Raw genomic sequence first — 18,294 nt, 5'->3', positions numbered from 1 at the left:
GGCTGTTCATCCAGCAGTAGCCTCTGTTTGTGCCAGTTACTTAGGGGAAACTGGAGCAGCTTCTGGTCCTTGTTCATGTCTCCTGACCCCTTTCTCCTTGCTCCTCCATTCTTCTCCTCAGTGACATCTCTCACCTCAAAGCAGCTGGTTTTAGCCACTGTAGTTTAGGGGGAGACAGGGAAGGAAGAATGGAAGCAAGGAGGAGAGCTCGGCCTGTGTTGTGTTAAAGCAGTGACTTGTTCTGGGGCTGAATGGCTTCAGCTTGCAAGGCTTTTAACAGGGAAATTCTCATTTAAAGGAGGCATTGGCAGAGGTGCTCTCAGTCACTAGAGCAGGCACGGAGAATAGGTTGGGCGAACCAGCGTACATCAGAGGAGAGTCACGCCTCATGTCTGGGCACTTCTGACATGGCAGCGGTCAGCAGCACAAGCTGGAGAGAGTGCGGGGCCAGGTGCTGAGTGGAAGCAGTTTCTTTAAAGATTTTTCCTACCCAGAAAACACAGTTTTTTCATTCTGTTGTTATAGCAAATGCTGTGTTGTACTGGAAACAGGGATTATCTGACTCGCACCCACACTGTTGCACCTGTTAGTAAAAGGTCAATATGTTCTCATGAAATCAATTATAAAAGCCAACCCTTTCTTGGCAAATGGCTAGCAAATCTTGACTGCTTTGACCCTGATCCATCTGTGTGCTTAGGCAAGCTATTTATCCTACGCCCACACGTGTCCCAGGAGCTCCCCCCTCCGTGGAGGCACTGCCATCAATGAGGGGAGTGGGAGCCTAAGGGCGGTGGGTGGCTGTCACTGGGCACCATGTGGCTCCTGCTGCGTGGCAGTAGCTTGTTCTGCTCCACTTTCCTCAGCTGGAAACCAAGGCTTTGACTGACAGTGATACAGAAGGAAAAAAGGTGATATAAGAAGTGGATGCTTTTGAGAGCTGGGAGTAAGAGTCTTGTCTAAGAACTGCAACTTTGGGGCTCAGTTTTCACAGTTGAAGGCCATCAAATCATCCGTCTTCGTAGGAGAAAGGTTGCAAGCATGTTGGGGTTTCTTGTGAATCTACTTTGTTGGCCTCTGCAGTGAACGCTCTCCAGATTTTGATAAGTGTATTTATCATCATAAATAAGTTTCTCCATTACTGATTACATCCCAATGCCAAGATTTTGTGTTGCCAAAAATGTAGGCAGATGCAATAAAAATGCTTAACGATTATAAGTGCTTTGTTTTCTTTTTAATGGATTGAAGTCCTTTTGTGACCAGAAGAGGTAAATATTTTAGTGAATGCTTGACATAGCCTGGTCAGATTTTTTTATGTTCGATGCCTGAATTGCCTAGTTCTGTCCTAGCTCCCTTTTCCTAGCCACTTGTGAAACAGTAATTTTTTTGAGGTGAGATGTCCCAGAACCACCTCTAGACACATTTTGTTAAACAGGACATCTTTCTTTCCACAAATGACTCGAAAGCCACAGCACAAGCATGGTGGGTGCAGGTGATTCCCTCAGCCTCATGTTATTAGTGACCCGCTCAGTAGTCACTGGTGGCTTGGACAGGTTTTCCCTGCCACTTCGGCAATGTGACGTTAGCCTGGAGGCTGGGCTGTCCATCTTCTGGAAAATTCTTCTTTCTTAGGGGGAATCGTTGAGGGGCTGGGCATCTCCCAGCTGGCTGCTCTACTGCTTCACTCCCAGCCTCGGCTGTAGGGTGGGAAGGTTCACATGCAAAAGCTCTGGGAGCGTTAAAGGGACATCAGTAGGGTGGTGTACCAATGGCACATCACTGCCCAAGGGTTCCCCAGCTCCTGACAGGTCCCTGGGCACCTTCCTGAATTGAATGCCTGTAGCCACTCAGGCTCCTCTGTGCGCTCTCCAGGCTGGCTCCTCTTTGAAATGGAAGAGGTGGTGAACATTTTTACGGATTTGGCCAGTACTTAGCTACCCATCAGGCTGAAAACTTAGGTGTGGGAATCTTGCTGGACAGTCATCAGCGACTTTGTTTTTAGACTATAAATTATAAATTGATATCCCATGAAGGACTTGACTTGGCCTGGAGATTGCACTATATGTTGCAGAGTCCTTGGATTCAATATCTTGACTCTTAATAAATAAATACTTCAGTAAGTAGAAGGCTATCAAAACCCTTCTGGTAGCCTGTGTGCATGACATAATGGTATATGTGGACAAGCTCCCTCACCTTTTTCTTATTACAAACATCCATATGTAAGGTTTAACATATAGGACAAAGCTTTTTCTTTTAATAGATGGTGAGCTGTGACAACTGCATAGGGAAAAATCTCTCAAGTTCCCTTCTTCCTTGTTTGTCATTGGCAGCAGTGCATTCCTGGACCTTAACCAGAGCTGATAAAGGAACTTTTTTTTAACATTCTTTTTTTCTTCCAAGCTTGTGACTTGGATAGATGACAGGATCATGTTGCTGGTAGCTCAGACCATTTGAAACATTGGTGCCAGTGTTTTGTCAGGTGTGGGCTCCTTGACTCAAGCCAAGTCCGTGGTAGCTGCGCAGATTGTTCCAGATAAGTGCGTAAGCAACTCAAATGTTTTTTTAAAAATTTGCTTATTTCATGAAGTTATAAATATGTAGTAAGTGTACTTGTTATAGTTTGTTGTTCATTTTATTAAACAATGAAATGTGTGGTATTAAGGTCCTTAGAAAAGTATTTCCTCTATGTCCAATTATGTAACCATCAATCACAACTTTTACAGCAAATTTTACAGATGACTATATGCCAAAAAATGTCAAATTAGTTGGAAATTTAATATTCTCTTCCTACATAACTTCTTAATCCAACTCCTTGTTGTCAGGGATGGTTCATTTTTAGCACAGACACATTTTGAAATTGAAGTTTCACAAGTAATGAAGTTGTACATATGAATGTCAATGTCGGCACTCCCTGAAACTATTTGATCAAGATGTAGTGTTTGGGAGGCCCAGTGGGAGCTTTGCAGAGGGCTTATACAGGAGTGGGTTTGGGCTGCAGAGATCTCCAGAAGTGCTGAAGGAACTCTTGGAACTGGAGCCAGTTCTGCCCCTCTATATGCTGCCTTCTCGCGAGGTTGGCATTAAGATCCTGCCTTACTGTGCCAGAGCCACACTCAAGTCTGATGAGCACCAAGTGTTGCTGTGGAGGAAGTGTGCTTGATCATATCCTTGCAGGGGAGACCTGCAGATGAGAAGCGGATTGAGCTATTTGATGAAGTTTCCGGTTCTTGTGACTGAACAGACATGAATGCATCTCCGTTCTGCGTTGCCACCATGTCTTAATGCTTCCCTGTTTTTTCATTGAGCTCTGTTCCTCATGCAGGGTCAGATGCTGTGTTTGGCCACTTTGACCTGGAGAAGTAGTTCCAGCTTTTCACAGTGGAAAGCAGGCACAAGAAAACTGAGTCAATGACCAAGCTTGCGTCATGTATTTGTGACAGACCAAGATAATGAACTTCAATCTTTCCAGTCCCGGCCTTACACCTTGGTCTTTAAGGCATAATCTTGTACTGCAGTCTCTCCCTCCTCTTTCAAGCGTGCATACTTGGTGTAAAGAAAACAAATAGATATCTGATGTCTTGGAACAGCACTCAAGTAATAGTCCTGCCTCAGGACACAATGCTGTAAGTGCATGGCACAGGGAGGTTGAAACTTCAGAAGTTTCAAAATACAAATTACGTGTCTTAAGATGAGGGAGTAACTTTGGGACTGAGTTCTTATGCCTGTCTCCCCACTAATCCTGGGCCAGGTGTTTGCAAAACACAGCTGCTTTGCAGAAGTTAGGTGAGAATGTGCATTCCTGTCCAGCTTTCTGCTAAACTGGAACATGCAGCTTACTGTTAAAAGAATAACTGTGACTGTTAGATGTTCTTCCCGTTATCTCAGTTTGATAAAAAGCATTCTTCAGGTCAACAGGGCTCTCTAACAGTTTAACTGCATTGTTCTGTTTCCAACTGTGACTCCATAGTGCTCTCAGTAAAAGCCCACATGGTAAAAGATGTAAGAAAATAAAGTAAACAAAACCCTGGGGAACCATTTAAAAAAAAAAAAAAAACAAACGGGGGGGGGGGACAGGTGGGGGGAGCATTGTAGCCTGTCAAAATAAGAATCCCCTAAGGTTCCTAAGGACCCCTAACCCAGGTTCAGAAAGAGCTTTCCTTCTTTCTGCTGCACTAATGTGTACCGGTGAAGACCTGAGAAGCATGCTGCAAGTAAAACGCATCTGAACTGGGAACCTGAGGGGGGCCTGTGGGCTGGTGGGAGGTCCTAGGAGCCCTTGGAAGGGAGGAACAAGGTGGTGTGACAATGCAAGGTGAAAGTTTGAGCATCATATACAAGAATTTAATTTATGGAATGAAAGCCAGCAACCAACAGTTAATAACGTTAACGTCACTAGGACTTCCTGTACCCAAGCCAGTTCCTTTAGAAAAGTGTCCTTTTTATTTCTGCAAGGCTGTAATACTGCTTTCATTGACAGACAATATGATCAGGAGTATTAGTCATGGTTAACGTTTACTCTTACTTACCTGCAGGTAAAGTAGATCTTTAGAAGGGGAGAAGTTAGAATATAGAAAATATTAGAATATAGAAAAATATAGAAATTAATATTTAATACAAGAACTAATTATGGAGCATTTGCCATCAGGTTGGTGACAATAACAACATATCTGGAGAGACGTTGTGTTGTACCTGGATATGATGCTTAATCTTTGTGTCCCTCAGATGACCCTTTGAAATAAGTGAATAGTAACTTTCTCCTGTGCGTTAATTTTTCCACCAGCCTGCTGTGTTTCTGGCTGGCTCCTGGCTCAGCAGGACAGGAGGGCTGTGCAGCAACTAGCATGCTAACATCCTGCTCTTGGTGCGCACTGCTACCCCTGTAGTCAGGTAATAATTCCAGATGTCTGTCAGGTACACTGAGAGTTTCAGCAGAGTCGTGTTCAGGGGGCTGCAGCTACCATCAGAATACCTCGTCAAGAGATAACGCTGCCTTGTAAATAGAGCGTTCCCTTGAAGGCATCCTCTGCAAGTATGCTGAGGCAGTAATTGAGTGGTGGCAGTAATTAGGCAGTGCATGCTAAGCTCGTTACCTGTTACAATTACACGTGTGATGCTGCAGAGATGCAGTTTCATGCTGATAATGAAATATTCTCTGGTCTCCTTTTCAAGAGCTGCAGCAGCCTGCAAGTTTCTATGAGAAAGCAAAGGTATCTTTGGCGTCTCTTCTTTACTGCTATATGATTTGTAGTCCTCTAGATTTGTGGAGGACCTAATCCAGAGGTTTGAAGAAATAACTTTTTATTTTATTATTTTTTTTAATACATTTAAGCAACAATTTTTGGGTCACTGCAAGTTCGGTAACCTCATTAGAAAGCAGCAGTGTCCATGGGGTGCTAGAGAATTCCTCGCTGCTCCTCCCTGCCCAGAGAACTCCCTCATCCAGTCTGGCAGGAAGATGGAACAAGTGTTCACGTGGCCTCTGAATTCCTAACCAGTCACACCCCAGCATTTCAGCCTGTTTATGTGTGGGGGAACTTCTGTGGAGTGGAATGCCTTGATCTTTTCTTTTCTCTCTTGTGCTGTGATGGTTAACTAGGGTGCTAAAAAAGTACATGCTCCTGTGGCAAGGGGACAAAAATTGATTTATTTTTTTTTTTCTTGAAGACTGGCTAATAACAAGTGCTCATAAAATGTTCCTGTAAAAGCTGTGTCGTCCTACTCTTTACTCACACAAGATCCATGTATGATTGCAACTTAAATTGTTTTTTAAACCGGTTCATTTCAAATTTAAGTCCTTGAAAGCTTGCAGTCCTTTATGTACAGGTTATTGAAGTCAAACCAGAAGGTTTTTGCTTGTTTGTTTTAATTTTATTTTAGAACAGCTCACTGCAAATTTATGTCTGTAGAAGCTTGCAATTCATTGTGGGCTTCTTAGGTCAGTTCCTGACTGATTTGTTTGGTACTGAAATGAGCCTGACTTGAGCGAGTCTTAAAAAATATTCATGTGACCTTTTCTACTGTTTGAACTATGCCAGTTTAAAGTCTCCTGTAAGGAAAATGGGTGCACTTCTCCTGCGTGGGCAGGCCCCAGGAGGAGAGAAGAAACTCCCAGCTGGCACATAAAGGCAGAGGATACACATCGTAAGGGACAAAGAAGTGAAAAAGAACAAGACTCACAGAAACAACATACACATACAAGCAGGAAATAAAGTGGAAAGTTTACCAATTAGATGTTTGTTTCTACCTCAGAAAAGATTAATGCTTGTTTAGATGTTGTGGGATCCTTCAAGGTCCTGGAGTTTTAGAATTCAGGCTTTTTAAGTGTTAAGCTCCTCTTTTTCTTTGACACTCTTCTTGTTTTCTAAATTATAAAGGTGTACCCCAGATTATTTCTGCTCTCTTGTGATTCAGATTTAACAGTGATACCTCTGTTATTTATCCAGTAAAAGTATGCGTTTAAAGGTAGGGGATTTCAGGGAGTCTCAGTCCAATGTGGAGAACACACCTCATGTTTGGTTTCTGTGCTCACTGGTCCCGCAAACATGTTTTTTTACTTTTTGTCCATTAGGACATTGTTGTGAGGGTAAAATGATGATTTTTTTCTATAAATATTTTACTAGATACACATTTTTATGCATTTCTCAGATATGACTCAACAAGAATTTTGCTTTTTTTTTTTTTGGTCCTTCTTTCTTACCTCTCTTTATTAAAAAATAAGTACTGTTCCATGTGATCTTGGTTCTGTGCCACATAAACCACAATCTGTTGCATTCCTAATGTTTTGTTCACCTGTAATGTCAATTATTTTCCTTTTGGACCATAGTAGAATGAAGTTATTTTAGTAAAACTAAGAAAATATTTATTTATTTATTTTTATTCTTTAACTGAAGTAGAAGCATCTTCCACAGAGCAAGCTGGAAATGTCGCTGAGAATAGCATAGTGAAAATATACATGTCAGATGATTGCTTTTTCTCATCCTACATTCTTTGGAGGTTAGACTTTCAGATATAGAACCTAAGTAGTCAACACAGCAAGTAAGGCACAATAATGCCCCTTGGAATTAGCTCAAGGACTGTGAAAAGCTCCCACCTTACACCTGTGATGCACCTGTGAAATTTTAGCTCTGTGTTTTAACACTGTGATTTTTGACATAGATGAGGCCACCCAGTGATCTGTGTCTGAAATTAAGCTGCGCTATTTGTGAAAAAGATGGAGGTATCCATTTGTTCTAATGCAGAAGTAACGATGCACTTAGACATAGTTACTAAAACAAACAAATAATAATAATTATACATTGTAGTGCTCTGAAGGTGGGTCAGTGCTTTCTAATGTAATTTAAAGGTAGCATTTTGCTGGCAGTTGAAGGATTAAAGGAATATTTTTATTTTTTTTTTTAAGGAAAGGTGAAGTCTCTGGACAGGTAGATTTAAGTGGGTGAAAACACACAATCTTTCAGGCACCCAAATACTTCTGGCTTGAAATATGAGTAATAAACTTGAGGCAAAGTTAAATGTAACAGTTGTTAAACATGGATTTACTATTCATTTAGTATTAAAATCTGCCAGACAAACGAAGTCTGGGAATTTGGAATTCTTAACTGGGCAGGAAAAGGAAAATTTGATACTCCACTTGTTATTCTTCTTTTATATCTAATTAATTGAGGTGTTTTAATCCATATGTTAGTCTTTGATTTGTTTTATCTTTACAGTGCAGCAGATGCACTTCCGTAACAGTTTCGAACTAATGTACTTCTGGATAACAGCTGGTGAGGTGGCCAGAGATTGACCTAATAGCTCTACATCAGAGTTTTGGATCTTAGATACAGGCTTTTCACTCTGTTAAAGGACATTACTATGCATGACTATATTAAAAAAAATTACCAAAGGGAGTTTTTCTTTTTTTTTATGGCACTTTCATTTGAAACCTGATAAAGTATACGCTTGAAGCAAAGATCTTCCCTGATGCTGTATTCCACCTACTTAGATTGATGTTTGCTGCTGCTTTTTATTGAAATATTCCTGTCAAGATAGTGGGGGATGGTCACAATCCTTCCCCTTTCAGGTAGACATGTGCTGAACTTGGAGGTGCTGGTGTGTCTTTGGTTGCTTAAGAGGAACACTTTGATGAGCATTCACTGACTTAGACATTAAAGGGAAAAAAGTTCCTGCTGAAGCTGCTTGAGTGCAAAATCTGTGTCCATTTTCTCCTCATCTGTACAAAGCACGCTGGAGTGAGTGCAATGACTGCTGTAGGTGCAGAAGGGCTTTGGATTAGGCTAAGAACGTTACAGACAACAATAATCATAGCTTTAGTCAACAGACAGAAGTGGTACATGTTTTCTGTTTTTAAGTACTGTTTTAGTTGTAGCGTGGTATGTTCCAAAGTTAAGGAGCGATTTTTAGAGTATGCCATCCTTTTTTTGTGATTTTTGTTCTGCCAGTTTTTGTGGAGCAAAATAAGTTTTCTTTTACATGTTTTGTACTTAAGGATAGAGAAAGTATAATGATCCTGCTACACCAGCAATCTAAGTATGTAGTAATTAATTTGATTAGTTGCTGGTGGAAGAGTAAAGTACGGAATCTGTTCAAGTTTATATTTGTACACTGTAAATTTGGTATTCTTACGTAAACGTGACTTTGGCCATAATTCTGTAGATACAGCAGGAGTAATTTAAATGCTTACTTTTTATAATTGAAAATGCATTTAAGTAGAAGTCAACTTGTGATGAACTACTATTATACTGTACTTCTGCAATAGTGATTAATTTTGAAGAATGTTTTTAGGGTATGTAAAATCAGAACAGGCAATAGACAAATTAGCTATGATAGGGTGAGGACTATCTCTTTGTATTTACAGAACATTTAACCCAACAGTGAACCCCATGCCAATGGCAATAATTAATAGTAATAATTGTACCATTGTTTTCTAGGTTACTAGCAAGCGCAGGAAAAGAACTCAAAGATAACTTTTTGCGGGCCCTGGTGGAAAGAGAAGAAGCCAACCGTGATGGAAAGCTTTCTGTGAGTACCTGTGAGATCACAGTCTCTTCAATAGCTTAAAAATGAATCTGATTTGGAAAAATGATGCTTTTTACATGACAGATTACTGCAGAAAGTTTACAATAGATTGTTTGATTTAGGAGAGATTCACTGAAACCTAGTATTTTGTTGATGTTAATTTTTTTTTAAAAAGCGAAATATGTGAAGAAGCTGCCCAGAAATCTACAAACAGGTAAGTGACAAGCTGAATGATGCAAGAGGAAAAACATCTAGAGGAGTATATTTTGATTTCATAAAAACTTCCAGATTCCTGTCATGGAAAATTTATTCCCATGTGTGTTTTACATAGAGAAAGATGCAGCTTACTTGTTAAGAGAATGTGTTTGCAACTCATGAATGTCAGAGTTGTAGGAGTTTCTGTGGGAGATGCTTGAGATGTTGAGCCTGACACAGGAAAGTTTTATGAACACTGCAATGTGCCTCCTGACTCAGCTGGCTCGTGTGTGCTAACTTGTCCGTGTGCTGTGCTTGCTGGTGTTTTACTCACCCAGGATGATGCTGGCTGGCAGGCCACGTGGGAATCTTTTCAATACTGTTTATCACAGTATCCTTCTGGACAAAATGTCCAGTGTACAGCTAGACAAATACATAATGTGATGGGTGAACAACTGGCTGGTTGGTCGGCCTCAAAGGGTTATAGTAAGAGGGGTTACATCAGGCTGGTGGCCCGTCAATAGTGGGATTCCCCAGGGCTCCATTGTAGGGCCAGCTCTCTTCAATGTCTTCATAAATGAAATCCTTCCAACTCAGGATATTCTGTGACTTGAGGTCAATCTGCTTCCATTTAAACTTTGTAACACAACCGATAAAGAGTCAGAAGTGGCCATCCTGGTCCTGCTGTTCTGTTTAGATACAGTACTGCTGTTTCTTGCCTTTTTAGTCCATATAGCAGAAGTCTGGATTTCTGTCTGTTAGATTGCCTCTCATATTAAAGAATAGTGATAAAAGAGACTGCAAAGGCAGCACTGGGTGTTTTGGAAGTTGAAAGTGATTGTGATCTTATTTCCTGGTTCTTCCTGCTTAGAAAATTGATCAGGTATAAACTAATAATATTTTTGTTTTCCTTCTACTAATGAAGAAAAAGCATAGCACCACTCCTTCCCTGCCCCCTATAATTCTAGGGATGATATTTATTCTTTTATGGCTAGTTAATTAACCTCGAGAATTTGCAGAGGAAATGCTGCCTGAAGTGTGGTTCTACAACATATGTGAGCAAGCTTTCTCATGAAGCTTCAAACACCTTGTGGTTTCAGCTGGCTGACAAATCTCCTGGGAATTGTGCTTCTTGGCATATTTAGGGATTTCTCCAGGAGAAATATGACACAAAAGGTTAAATGTGTGACAGAAATGAGCTAGGATGGAACAAGGCTGTGAGGGTTTAGTCTGGAAAACAGAAGCGCTCTGTGACTTACTTCACATGTTTACCATAATGTTAGGAGAAAAAAAAAAGGAAAGAAAGAAAAAAGAAAGATTCAATTAGTTGTAGCACTTTCCTCTTTTATTTCACTTTCTGGCTCTAGTTTTCAGGGCATGCTGTATCAGAACTGTAATTTCTTCATTTTACAGATGGGGACACTACTGAGTTGCACAGAGCCCTTTTCAGAGCAGAAGAGGGCTAACAGTTTATATTAACAGATTCTTCCAGCCTTACGTAAAGGCAGCAGGGTTGAGCCCAGCCCTTTGGACTGGCCGAGACCCCCCCACCGATCAATTCCAGGATGCCCAGAGCATAGACAAGGAGGAGGAAAACCTCAGCTCCGTCTCTCTGCTCATGGGGTGCTGAATACATTTAGGGATGGGAGATGAAATGTGCTTTTCTCTGACAACAGGGCTCCTAAGGAGGGCGGTGGAAAGAGTTGAGGTCAGCAATAGGCTTCCCAGTCTTGGGGATACAGTGCAGTAGCATTCATTAAACACCTGAAATTGCATCCAGTGCAGTTTGGGAGCTCTTTGGGTTTACTAAACCCCAATTATACACCCAAATAAAGTTTTCTCTTTCTGAGGCATGTCTTGATATGCTGGAGCAAGTTTGGTTTCCCTCTCTGCTCCTGTGCTATGTAGCAGTCTGATACTTGCATGGCAAAGAACATTGAAACATGCATGCGGCAGCCACCACAGCAGTGTTAAACAGAGCTTGGATTCAGGAAAGCACTTGTTTTAGTGCTGTGCTTGGTGAGGTATGTGTTGGGCTCTAGAATATAAGGTAGATTAACCTTATAGTATTATATTTTAAAGGCTAGCCTTTAAAAGTTAAAATAAATAAATAAATAAATAAATAAAATAAAAATGTAATGGGGAAATGGTAATTGGGTAAGTGTCCCATGAAAACGCTGACAGCTGATCTCAGTTCCCAAGTTTCCAAACCTTCTGCAGTGGTATGATTTCTAGGTCCTCAAACCAGCCTCTGGTGATATATCAAAAGTTTTTGGAACAGTGAGTATTATTACAGGCTATTCAGTACGTACCTAGATATAATGAAGTATGTCACATCTGAAATTTCAGCTCTGACTCTACTGCAGTTTGTTGCTTTACAGATGACTCCATAATGTTTTCTTAATACACTTCAATGTGCAAATGCATTTCCAAGTGATATAGAACATAAACCTGTTGGTGGCATTATAGATGCACAAAAGATATTTTTGCTTTTTACTATTATATAGTCAATCATCCAAAAGAGAAAAGATATTCCCTTATGAAACTGTTTCTTTTCATCTTCACAGTGCCCCCTGCATTACTTCTGCAGTGTTACACCATTTTGTATGGTTTTGGGGGTTACGCTTGGTCTCTAAGACTACATACACTGGCTGCTGAGCAGACCAGCCTACCCGAAGAAAACACTGCCTATTGGGAAAGCTGAAGCTGCTGCCTGCCAGACAGCATTGAAATTGCAGGAATTATATTGTTTGTGTGCTTCTCTGTTCTGAAAGTGATATCCTGCACCTGCTCCTTTTGAGATGGAAGCTCTGCAAGTTGTGGGACTTAATTCCCACTCATCCAAGTAGGTCTAATAAGAATGAGAGATGTGGCAGGGAGTTGTCAAATGGCTTTCCATCCTCCTTCGAATGCGACCACGTGACAATAGCATTGAGGGTCTCTCTGAGCTAATGAGAGATTTTATTAAATCCTTGGGTTTCCTTCCTAAAGACTATTCAACATAAAACTAACTTTTCTTAGTCCATCTGGATAAGGCTAAACAAGGCTTTGTGGCCTACCTCAAAAAATCACCACATGTGTGATGACATTGCCATAAGGAGGTTATCTGCCATGACTGCTGGTGGTCTTCAGCACAGCAGGATTTAATGCTGCTTGGTGGGGCTGCCTGCTTTAGAGCTAGACTTCAGGGCTGTTGAAGGAATGGGAGTTGAAAAAGAAAAGGAAAGTACTTGTTCCAAAGCTGCATAAATGTGAGTCTCACAAAAATTTTTGTAATAGTTAGTTGGCTTTATCACTCTCTGCAACAAGGCTCAGCCCTTTATTTTTAAGGGTCAGCAGCACTTGTGCTGCACATCACGGTGACAGGGATATTGCATCTGGGAGACAAGTTCCTGATATAGTGAGCGTTGTCAGTGCTCTTGCTTGCTGTTGCTGGCAGGAGCTCTGAGGGTGTTTCCAGACCCTTAGAAATCAGCCTCTGCCGGAAGATGATTTCCTACACGCCTTTTCTGGATATATAGCCAGCCCATCCTATTCCTCTTCTCCTTTTCTCTGAGAGGAGGATGAAAAACATCCAGTCGTGAAAACTGCTAAGGCCTCTACCTGGAAGAAGTCTCTCTCAGCTCTGCTCGGTCATCCTGAGGGGCTTCCTTAGCTGAGTTCCCTATTTCCTCTCTGTGTTTTATCAGCTTTTCCAGGTTATGCATATGTCAAGTTAATCTGGGAAAATAATTTTCTGAAACAAACCTGTCTCTAAATATGCACTGCATGTACTTGCTTTTAACTAATTCCATTCAAAAGTCTGATGCAGAATAGTTGGTAAGAGAAATAAAAACTAAAAAGCACAAAATGGTTTTAAAAAACAAGCGAGGTGTGCAGGGTGAGGTAACAACCGACTACTGAAATATTTTTTAAATTACCCGAGAATTCTCCACATTCTCAGGTATGAGTTCACCTGAAATCCAATGCAAGTCTTATGATCAGACTTACTCAGCAGGCAGATAGATCTCAACTCCTTTACACAGGTGTATGTTTACCCTGTCTAGCCCTCACCTGTACTCTGGTATGCATTAAATATTGCTTGTTTATTCAAGGTGATAAAGGGCTCTGTGGATGTCATAGTTTGTTTTTACAAAAGCTGTAGGATATTATGCAATGCCCAAGAACTCCTTTTTTGTGTCCTAGAGCAGCAAGTCTCACAGTTAGTGTTTGAATACCTTGAGGCTGATCTTTTGGAAGAGGTTTGGGGTAATGGGGCAGAGAGAGAGATTACAGCTAACCTGATGTGTCTGAAGAGAGATGGACCCTGTAAGCATGGATTTGGATTCCACAGAGATCTGAACAAGTTGCAGTCAAAGTTCTCACTGTTTTTCTTCTAAAGTTTTCATTGGTGTCCACATCAGGAGTGTTTAGTTGATTCAAATAATTAGGTAGGATGCGTTCGTAGAAAATAGGGACTTAGTTCTACTGATAGGAAAATAAATAAATGAAGTTCTTGTCTCAGTATTGTGAGAGCTACAACCAGGAGATCAGATGACATTCATGCCTAGTAGAATGGAACTTGTTGATTTTTCTCCCCACTGAGTGTTGGCTGTGTAAACAGTTTGGTGGCTGGGCCTTTTTGTCTTTGAAATGTGTATTATTGAAGCTATATAAAAGCACTGGTTACATCTTGTTCCTTACAGCTATTCAAAGAAACTCTGACTCGGAGAAACCTGTGAATTCAGCAGTTTCTAATGCACACGTTTCCTGTGTTGAAAACTGGATGAAACATAAGATTGCATTATATATGACCAACAATATTGTGCTGATGTGATCTTGTTTCCCTTTACTGTTCCCTAAGATCTACGAAAGGATCCTTGTCAAGAAAAAGATGGTGTTTTATAAATGTTTATTTCCCTTTTAATTGAACCAGTTTGTCTGTTTAATAAGTCCCCATGGAAATTGCATGATACGTGCAGGTAATCATAACTTAATCTCAATCAGTCACTTATGCCCTTGAAATATAAAAAAACATGTCAAATTCCATTCCATTGGAAAGAGAATAGTATGAAGGAAATGTAACTATGTTTCCTGGATGTAGATGTAGTCTTTGTCCAACAGCTCTCTGAGGCTTAGTATGCCTTCTCTCCATTTAAAAGGGGTAGGGATGAGTGGAAATCATGCTCCTTGTTCAGATTTATTGTGCAGATGACAACCAGAAGTCTTTTTTCCTTACAGCTCCAGAAATCATAGGCATCGTTTTCTGCCATTGTTTGCATAGTATATAATGCTGAGGCATGTTGGCAACAGGTGTAACGGAGCATAAAAACACCTGGAAATGAGCCCACGGGATACAGCGTCCTCTGAACCCCAAAAGCAATTGTTGGGGTGCTGGCTGTACACTTAAGGTGTAGTTTTACTTATATTATTTCACTCTTAGGATGATCAAATTCTGGCAACAGAAAATGGCGAATGTTATTTTAAAATGTATACAGCACACTGAGGCAGCTCTTAAATTTACGGTGTTTTTTCCTTATTTTTGTCTAAACTATTCTAAAGAAATATATCTGATAATGACCACTTAATAAAATAATATTTTGTTTTTGGCAAGATTCCTTCTCTGTAAGTTGTAGGTACAGTATAATGGAAAAACTGTTTTAGATTAACTGAAATACATGGATTATGGGTTGTTTTAAATGCTTAAAAATGCATGATTAGGTATACTATGTTTTCCATGGGAAGTCTGCAAAGCTGAGACACCGCGTAGAAAAGAACGTGGCAAAAGAAGAGCAACATAGAGCATCTTTTATTTCTTCATTCTTTGCTGTAATGTATCAAAAGTGAAACACAAGTCAGGTAAGCAAAGTACACGTTCTATAATACATCAGTTGTGTCATTTTACTGTCACAGCAGCAGTGAATGACTGCAAATTACTCATGCTGTGGCAAGTGGTCAAGTTTCAGACCAGCTGACAGCAAGGCATCAGGCGTGTTATTTGAAGGGTTTGAACTGTCATCAGAAGATCTCGAGGCTCATATACAATTTCGATCAACATGCATAATTTTTTAATGGCTATTAATTTAAGACCAATTAAGTTCCTTTAAAGACCTTATAATTGGTTTCGTTTGTCTCAGCAGGAGTTTTTGATTCTGTATGAAGACAGCTTGGAAGGGCCTGGTGAAAGATGGCTTACATGTCCATGAGGGTGTGTCTGCGTTGGCTTTTGAGTTTAGGTCATGAGAGAAATTTTGAAATAAGTCTTTCAGGAGGCCCCACTTAACGTGCATTGATCTTGCATTGCAGAACAATCTTGGAATGCACTAGTTGGCTTTAATTGGGGGAGAAGGAGAAACAGGAAGTTAGGCTCTAGGGGCACTTAGTCTCTCGTGGATAGCCTGTTCTTGGGATCAGATTAGAGTTACAGTGAAGTAACTCCCTCAAAACATGTATGATGCAGGGTCTTTGGCCAGAAGGTTTTCACTCCTAAAGACCTGCTGTTGTGTGACTGTCCATAGCCTGAGGTCTCTGCTGCATAGGACCTAGATTAGTGAAAGATACTTGCTTTCTAGTAGATCTCTGAAATACATGAAAACCAGTAAAGAATAGTAATCATAGTGTGGAAATAGGTAGTGTTACAAATGTAACTATAAATAGAGCAAGTGTATGTTGCAGTTGAGCCTCCTGCATTTGTGGTGGTAGAATGTGCTAAATGCTAGCACATGCAATGGAAAACTTCCATTGTGGCCTATCAGCTTGAAGAAATAAAATGTCCAAGTCAGAGGATTCCTTGAAGTGGGTAATGCGTTGCTGGATCATCAAAGGGCATCCCTAAAACACAGTCAAACAGACCATCATAGACTATAAGTAAATTAAACAAAACCCGCCATTTTGTTTTCCTGCAGTAGCTATAGTTTGCTGACTGAGAAGACTGATTCTCAACATCAGGAAAGTTGCATGAATACAATTTAACAACCATATAAGAAATATTTCTAAAGATCTTCTTTTGTTTTGAAACAATGAGTTGCTTGTATATGTTGTTGATGGATTTACTTCTTCTCAAACTGTGTATTAAACAAAGGATAAGAATGGAAATGTGTCTATAGAAATGCATTAATTAGAAAATATGTTTTTAGACTCAGTGTATTTTGGTTAAATCATTGACTAAAACATACATGGGGAAAAAAAGTGCTAAAAGTCTTCCTAACTCACAGAAGAACATGGTTTGTTTCCTAGTCTTGAAGCACTGTGTTGCAGTGCTCCTGCTTCTACAAGAGATTGAAAAGGGACATTGAAAATTATTGGGATGGGTTTTCCTCTAACAAAAGTAAATGAAGAATTGGAGGGTTCAGGTAGTGTTACAGGAGTTCATTGTCAGACATTATTCAGGCACATGGAAAGTGAGTCCAAGCAGGTATTGCGTTGTCGGCTGTCTTGGGATGGGGATGCCTGCAGTAGCCTCTTTCTGTGGGAAGGGCATGGGAGCCACTGTCTTACCCTTTCTAGGAACAGCAGCACAGTTCAGATGTGGTGCCTTTCCAGTTTATTTTGTCTTCTGAAAGTTTAAGTGGCTCTCAGTGATTCAAATGTGTGATTGACCTTCCATGGTGGCCCTTGGATTTGCCTGTACCTGGGGGCTGGAGGGATTTTGGTGAGAGTGACTGATGGAGGTGAAAGTGCTGAGTTGAAAGAAGGACAACTCTAACCATTTCCTGCAATGGGGAATGATGGTATGGCTACTGCAAGAAAAAAAAGGCAGAAAAATGATTTGAAATCATCATGTGCAAGGAATTTGATCTTTAGTCTACTTCACATTCTCAGCAGTAGTTTTCCATAGGTGTAAATGCAAACCTGGTGGATATTACAGAAATTAAAACTGATTACACACGAAATCCCAATTGGTCTGTTTAACTCAAGAGAAAGTTCTTCATCATTCCTGCATACCCACGAACCTTTGTGAATGCTTCTGTTGAACAAGTTGTCAGTTCTCAGGAAATAAGTAATAACACATGATTTAATTGGAAAAGCTATTTTCTTAAATAGCGCGCACGTGTTTTAAGAGCCTTTTAGTGTTTGCACTTAGTCGTCATATTTCAAGTTGTGTTTGTTTTACCCGGTAGTGTAAAACAAATAAGCAGGGTGATAAAAAGATATCTGGGCAAGCTCAGTGAAATATGATGGTACTGATAGAAAAAATGTGATATTTCCAAAAAACAGTTTTTCTGTTTCAATCACTGACTTTTAAAAACCACTAGTGCCCGAGTTTATTTATTAGTATTGTCAGCTCTTGAACCTTTACAGTAGGAGTATTTCTCTTTTCCTAGCTATAGAGAACAAAACCCAACCATCTGGCTGCCTAATGTTACCAAACAATGACTTTCACATTATAAATGATTACCTCTAAAAGCGGCAATGGAGAAAGGCAGAAAGAGGTGATGCATGAAAGCTTTTAGTGGAAATGAATGAAATAAACAGCTATTCTGTCAACAGATCTTTTCATTTGCTCAAATTAACTAATGATCTGATAAGTGAGATTCAGTGAAACCCAGCTGTAAGAAAGGACATTCAAAGCATTACTGAGAGAAGCATAACAAGACAGCTGGAAGGAGAGCTAATAGGTTTTAAGGGCTTTCTCTACATTGTAGGCAGTATTCCTAAATATTTTCCTTGCTAGCATTTGAGTGATGTTCTTGGCCACCTTGCCTGTTAACCTGAGCATCATGATAGCTGTACTTTGTACACACTTGTGAACTGTTGGACCTTGTTGGAAATAAATTATTGAAGGGGAAGTTGTTGCTCATTGTGACAACCTGATCACTGAGAGTGAATGTTTACTGCCAGAGCCATCCTATATGATGATTTTGAATCTACAAGAATTGATTTTAAGAATCATCAGATTGTAAAAAGTGCCCAGTGCTCTCCTAATTCAAACCATCACAGAACTAGTCAATAACAGCATATGCTTTCATTATTGTATATGTTCTTTGAATTTCAGAGTAATAAATGACCCTAGCACATGTGTAATGTACGCCTACAAGTCATTCCTTTCAGACCTAGAAAACAATTGAGGTCAACCACATGCATCAACTGAAACCCTCATGAATG

At 40.2% G+C, this 18,294-nt stretch overlaps 1 protein-coding gene across 2 annotated transcripts in view; it reads left to right on the top strand.

Moving 5' to 3' along the window:
- Window positions 1-18,294, top strand: part of CFAP299 (cilia and flagella associated protein 299) — a 191,827-nt gene that overhangs the window by 44,092 nt on the left and 129,441 nt on the right. For both annotated transcript variants that reach the window (XM_040555849.1, XM_040555850.1), the window contains exon 2: window positions 8,928-9,018. In XM_040555849.1, the coding sequence (XP_040411783.1) occupies window positions 8,928-9,018 (91 nt within the window). The remainder of the gene's footprint in view (window positions 1-8,927; window positions 9,019-18,294) is intronic.

The sequence above is a fragment of the Cygnus olor genome, chromosome 4 (genome assembly GCF_009769625.2).
Source record: "Cygnus olor isolate bCygOlo1 chromosome 4, bCygOlo1.pri.v2, whole genome shotgun sequence".
NCBI classification, from domain to species: Eukaryota; Metazoa; Chordata; class Aves; order Anseriformes; family Anatidae; genus Cygnus; species Cygnus olor.
Note: the sequence above shows the minus strand (reverse complement) of the source record. Positions and strands in the feature narration are given on the sequence as shown.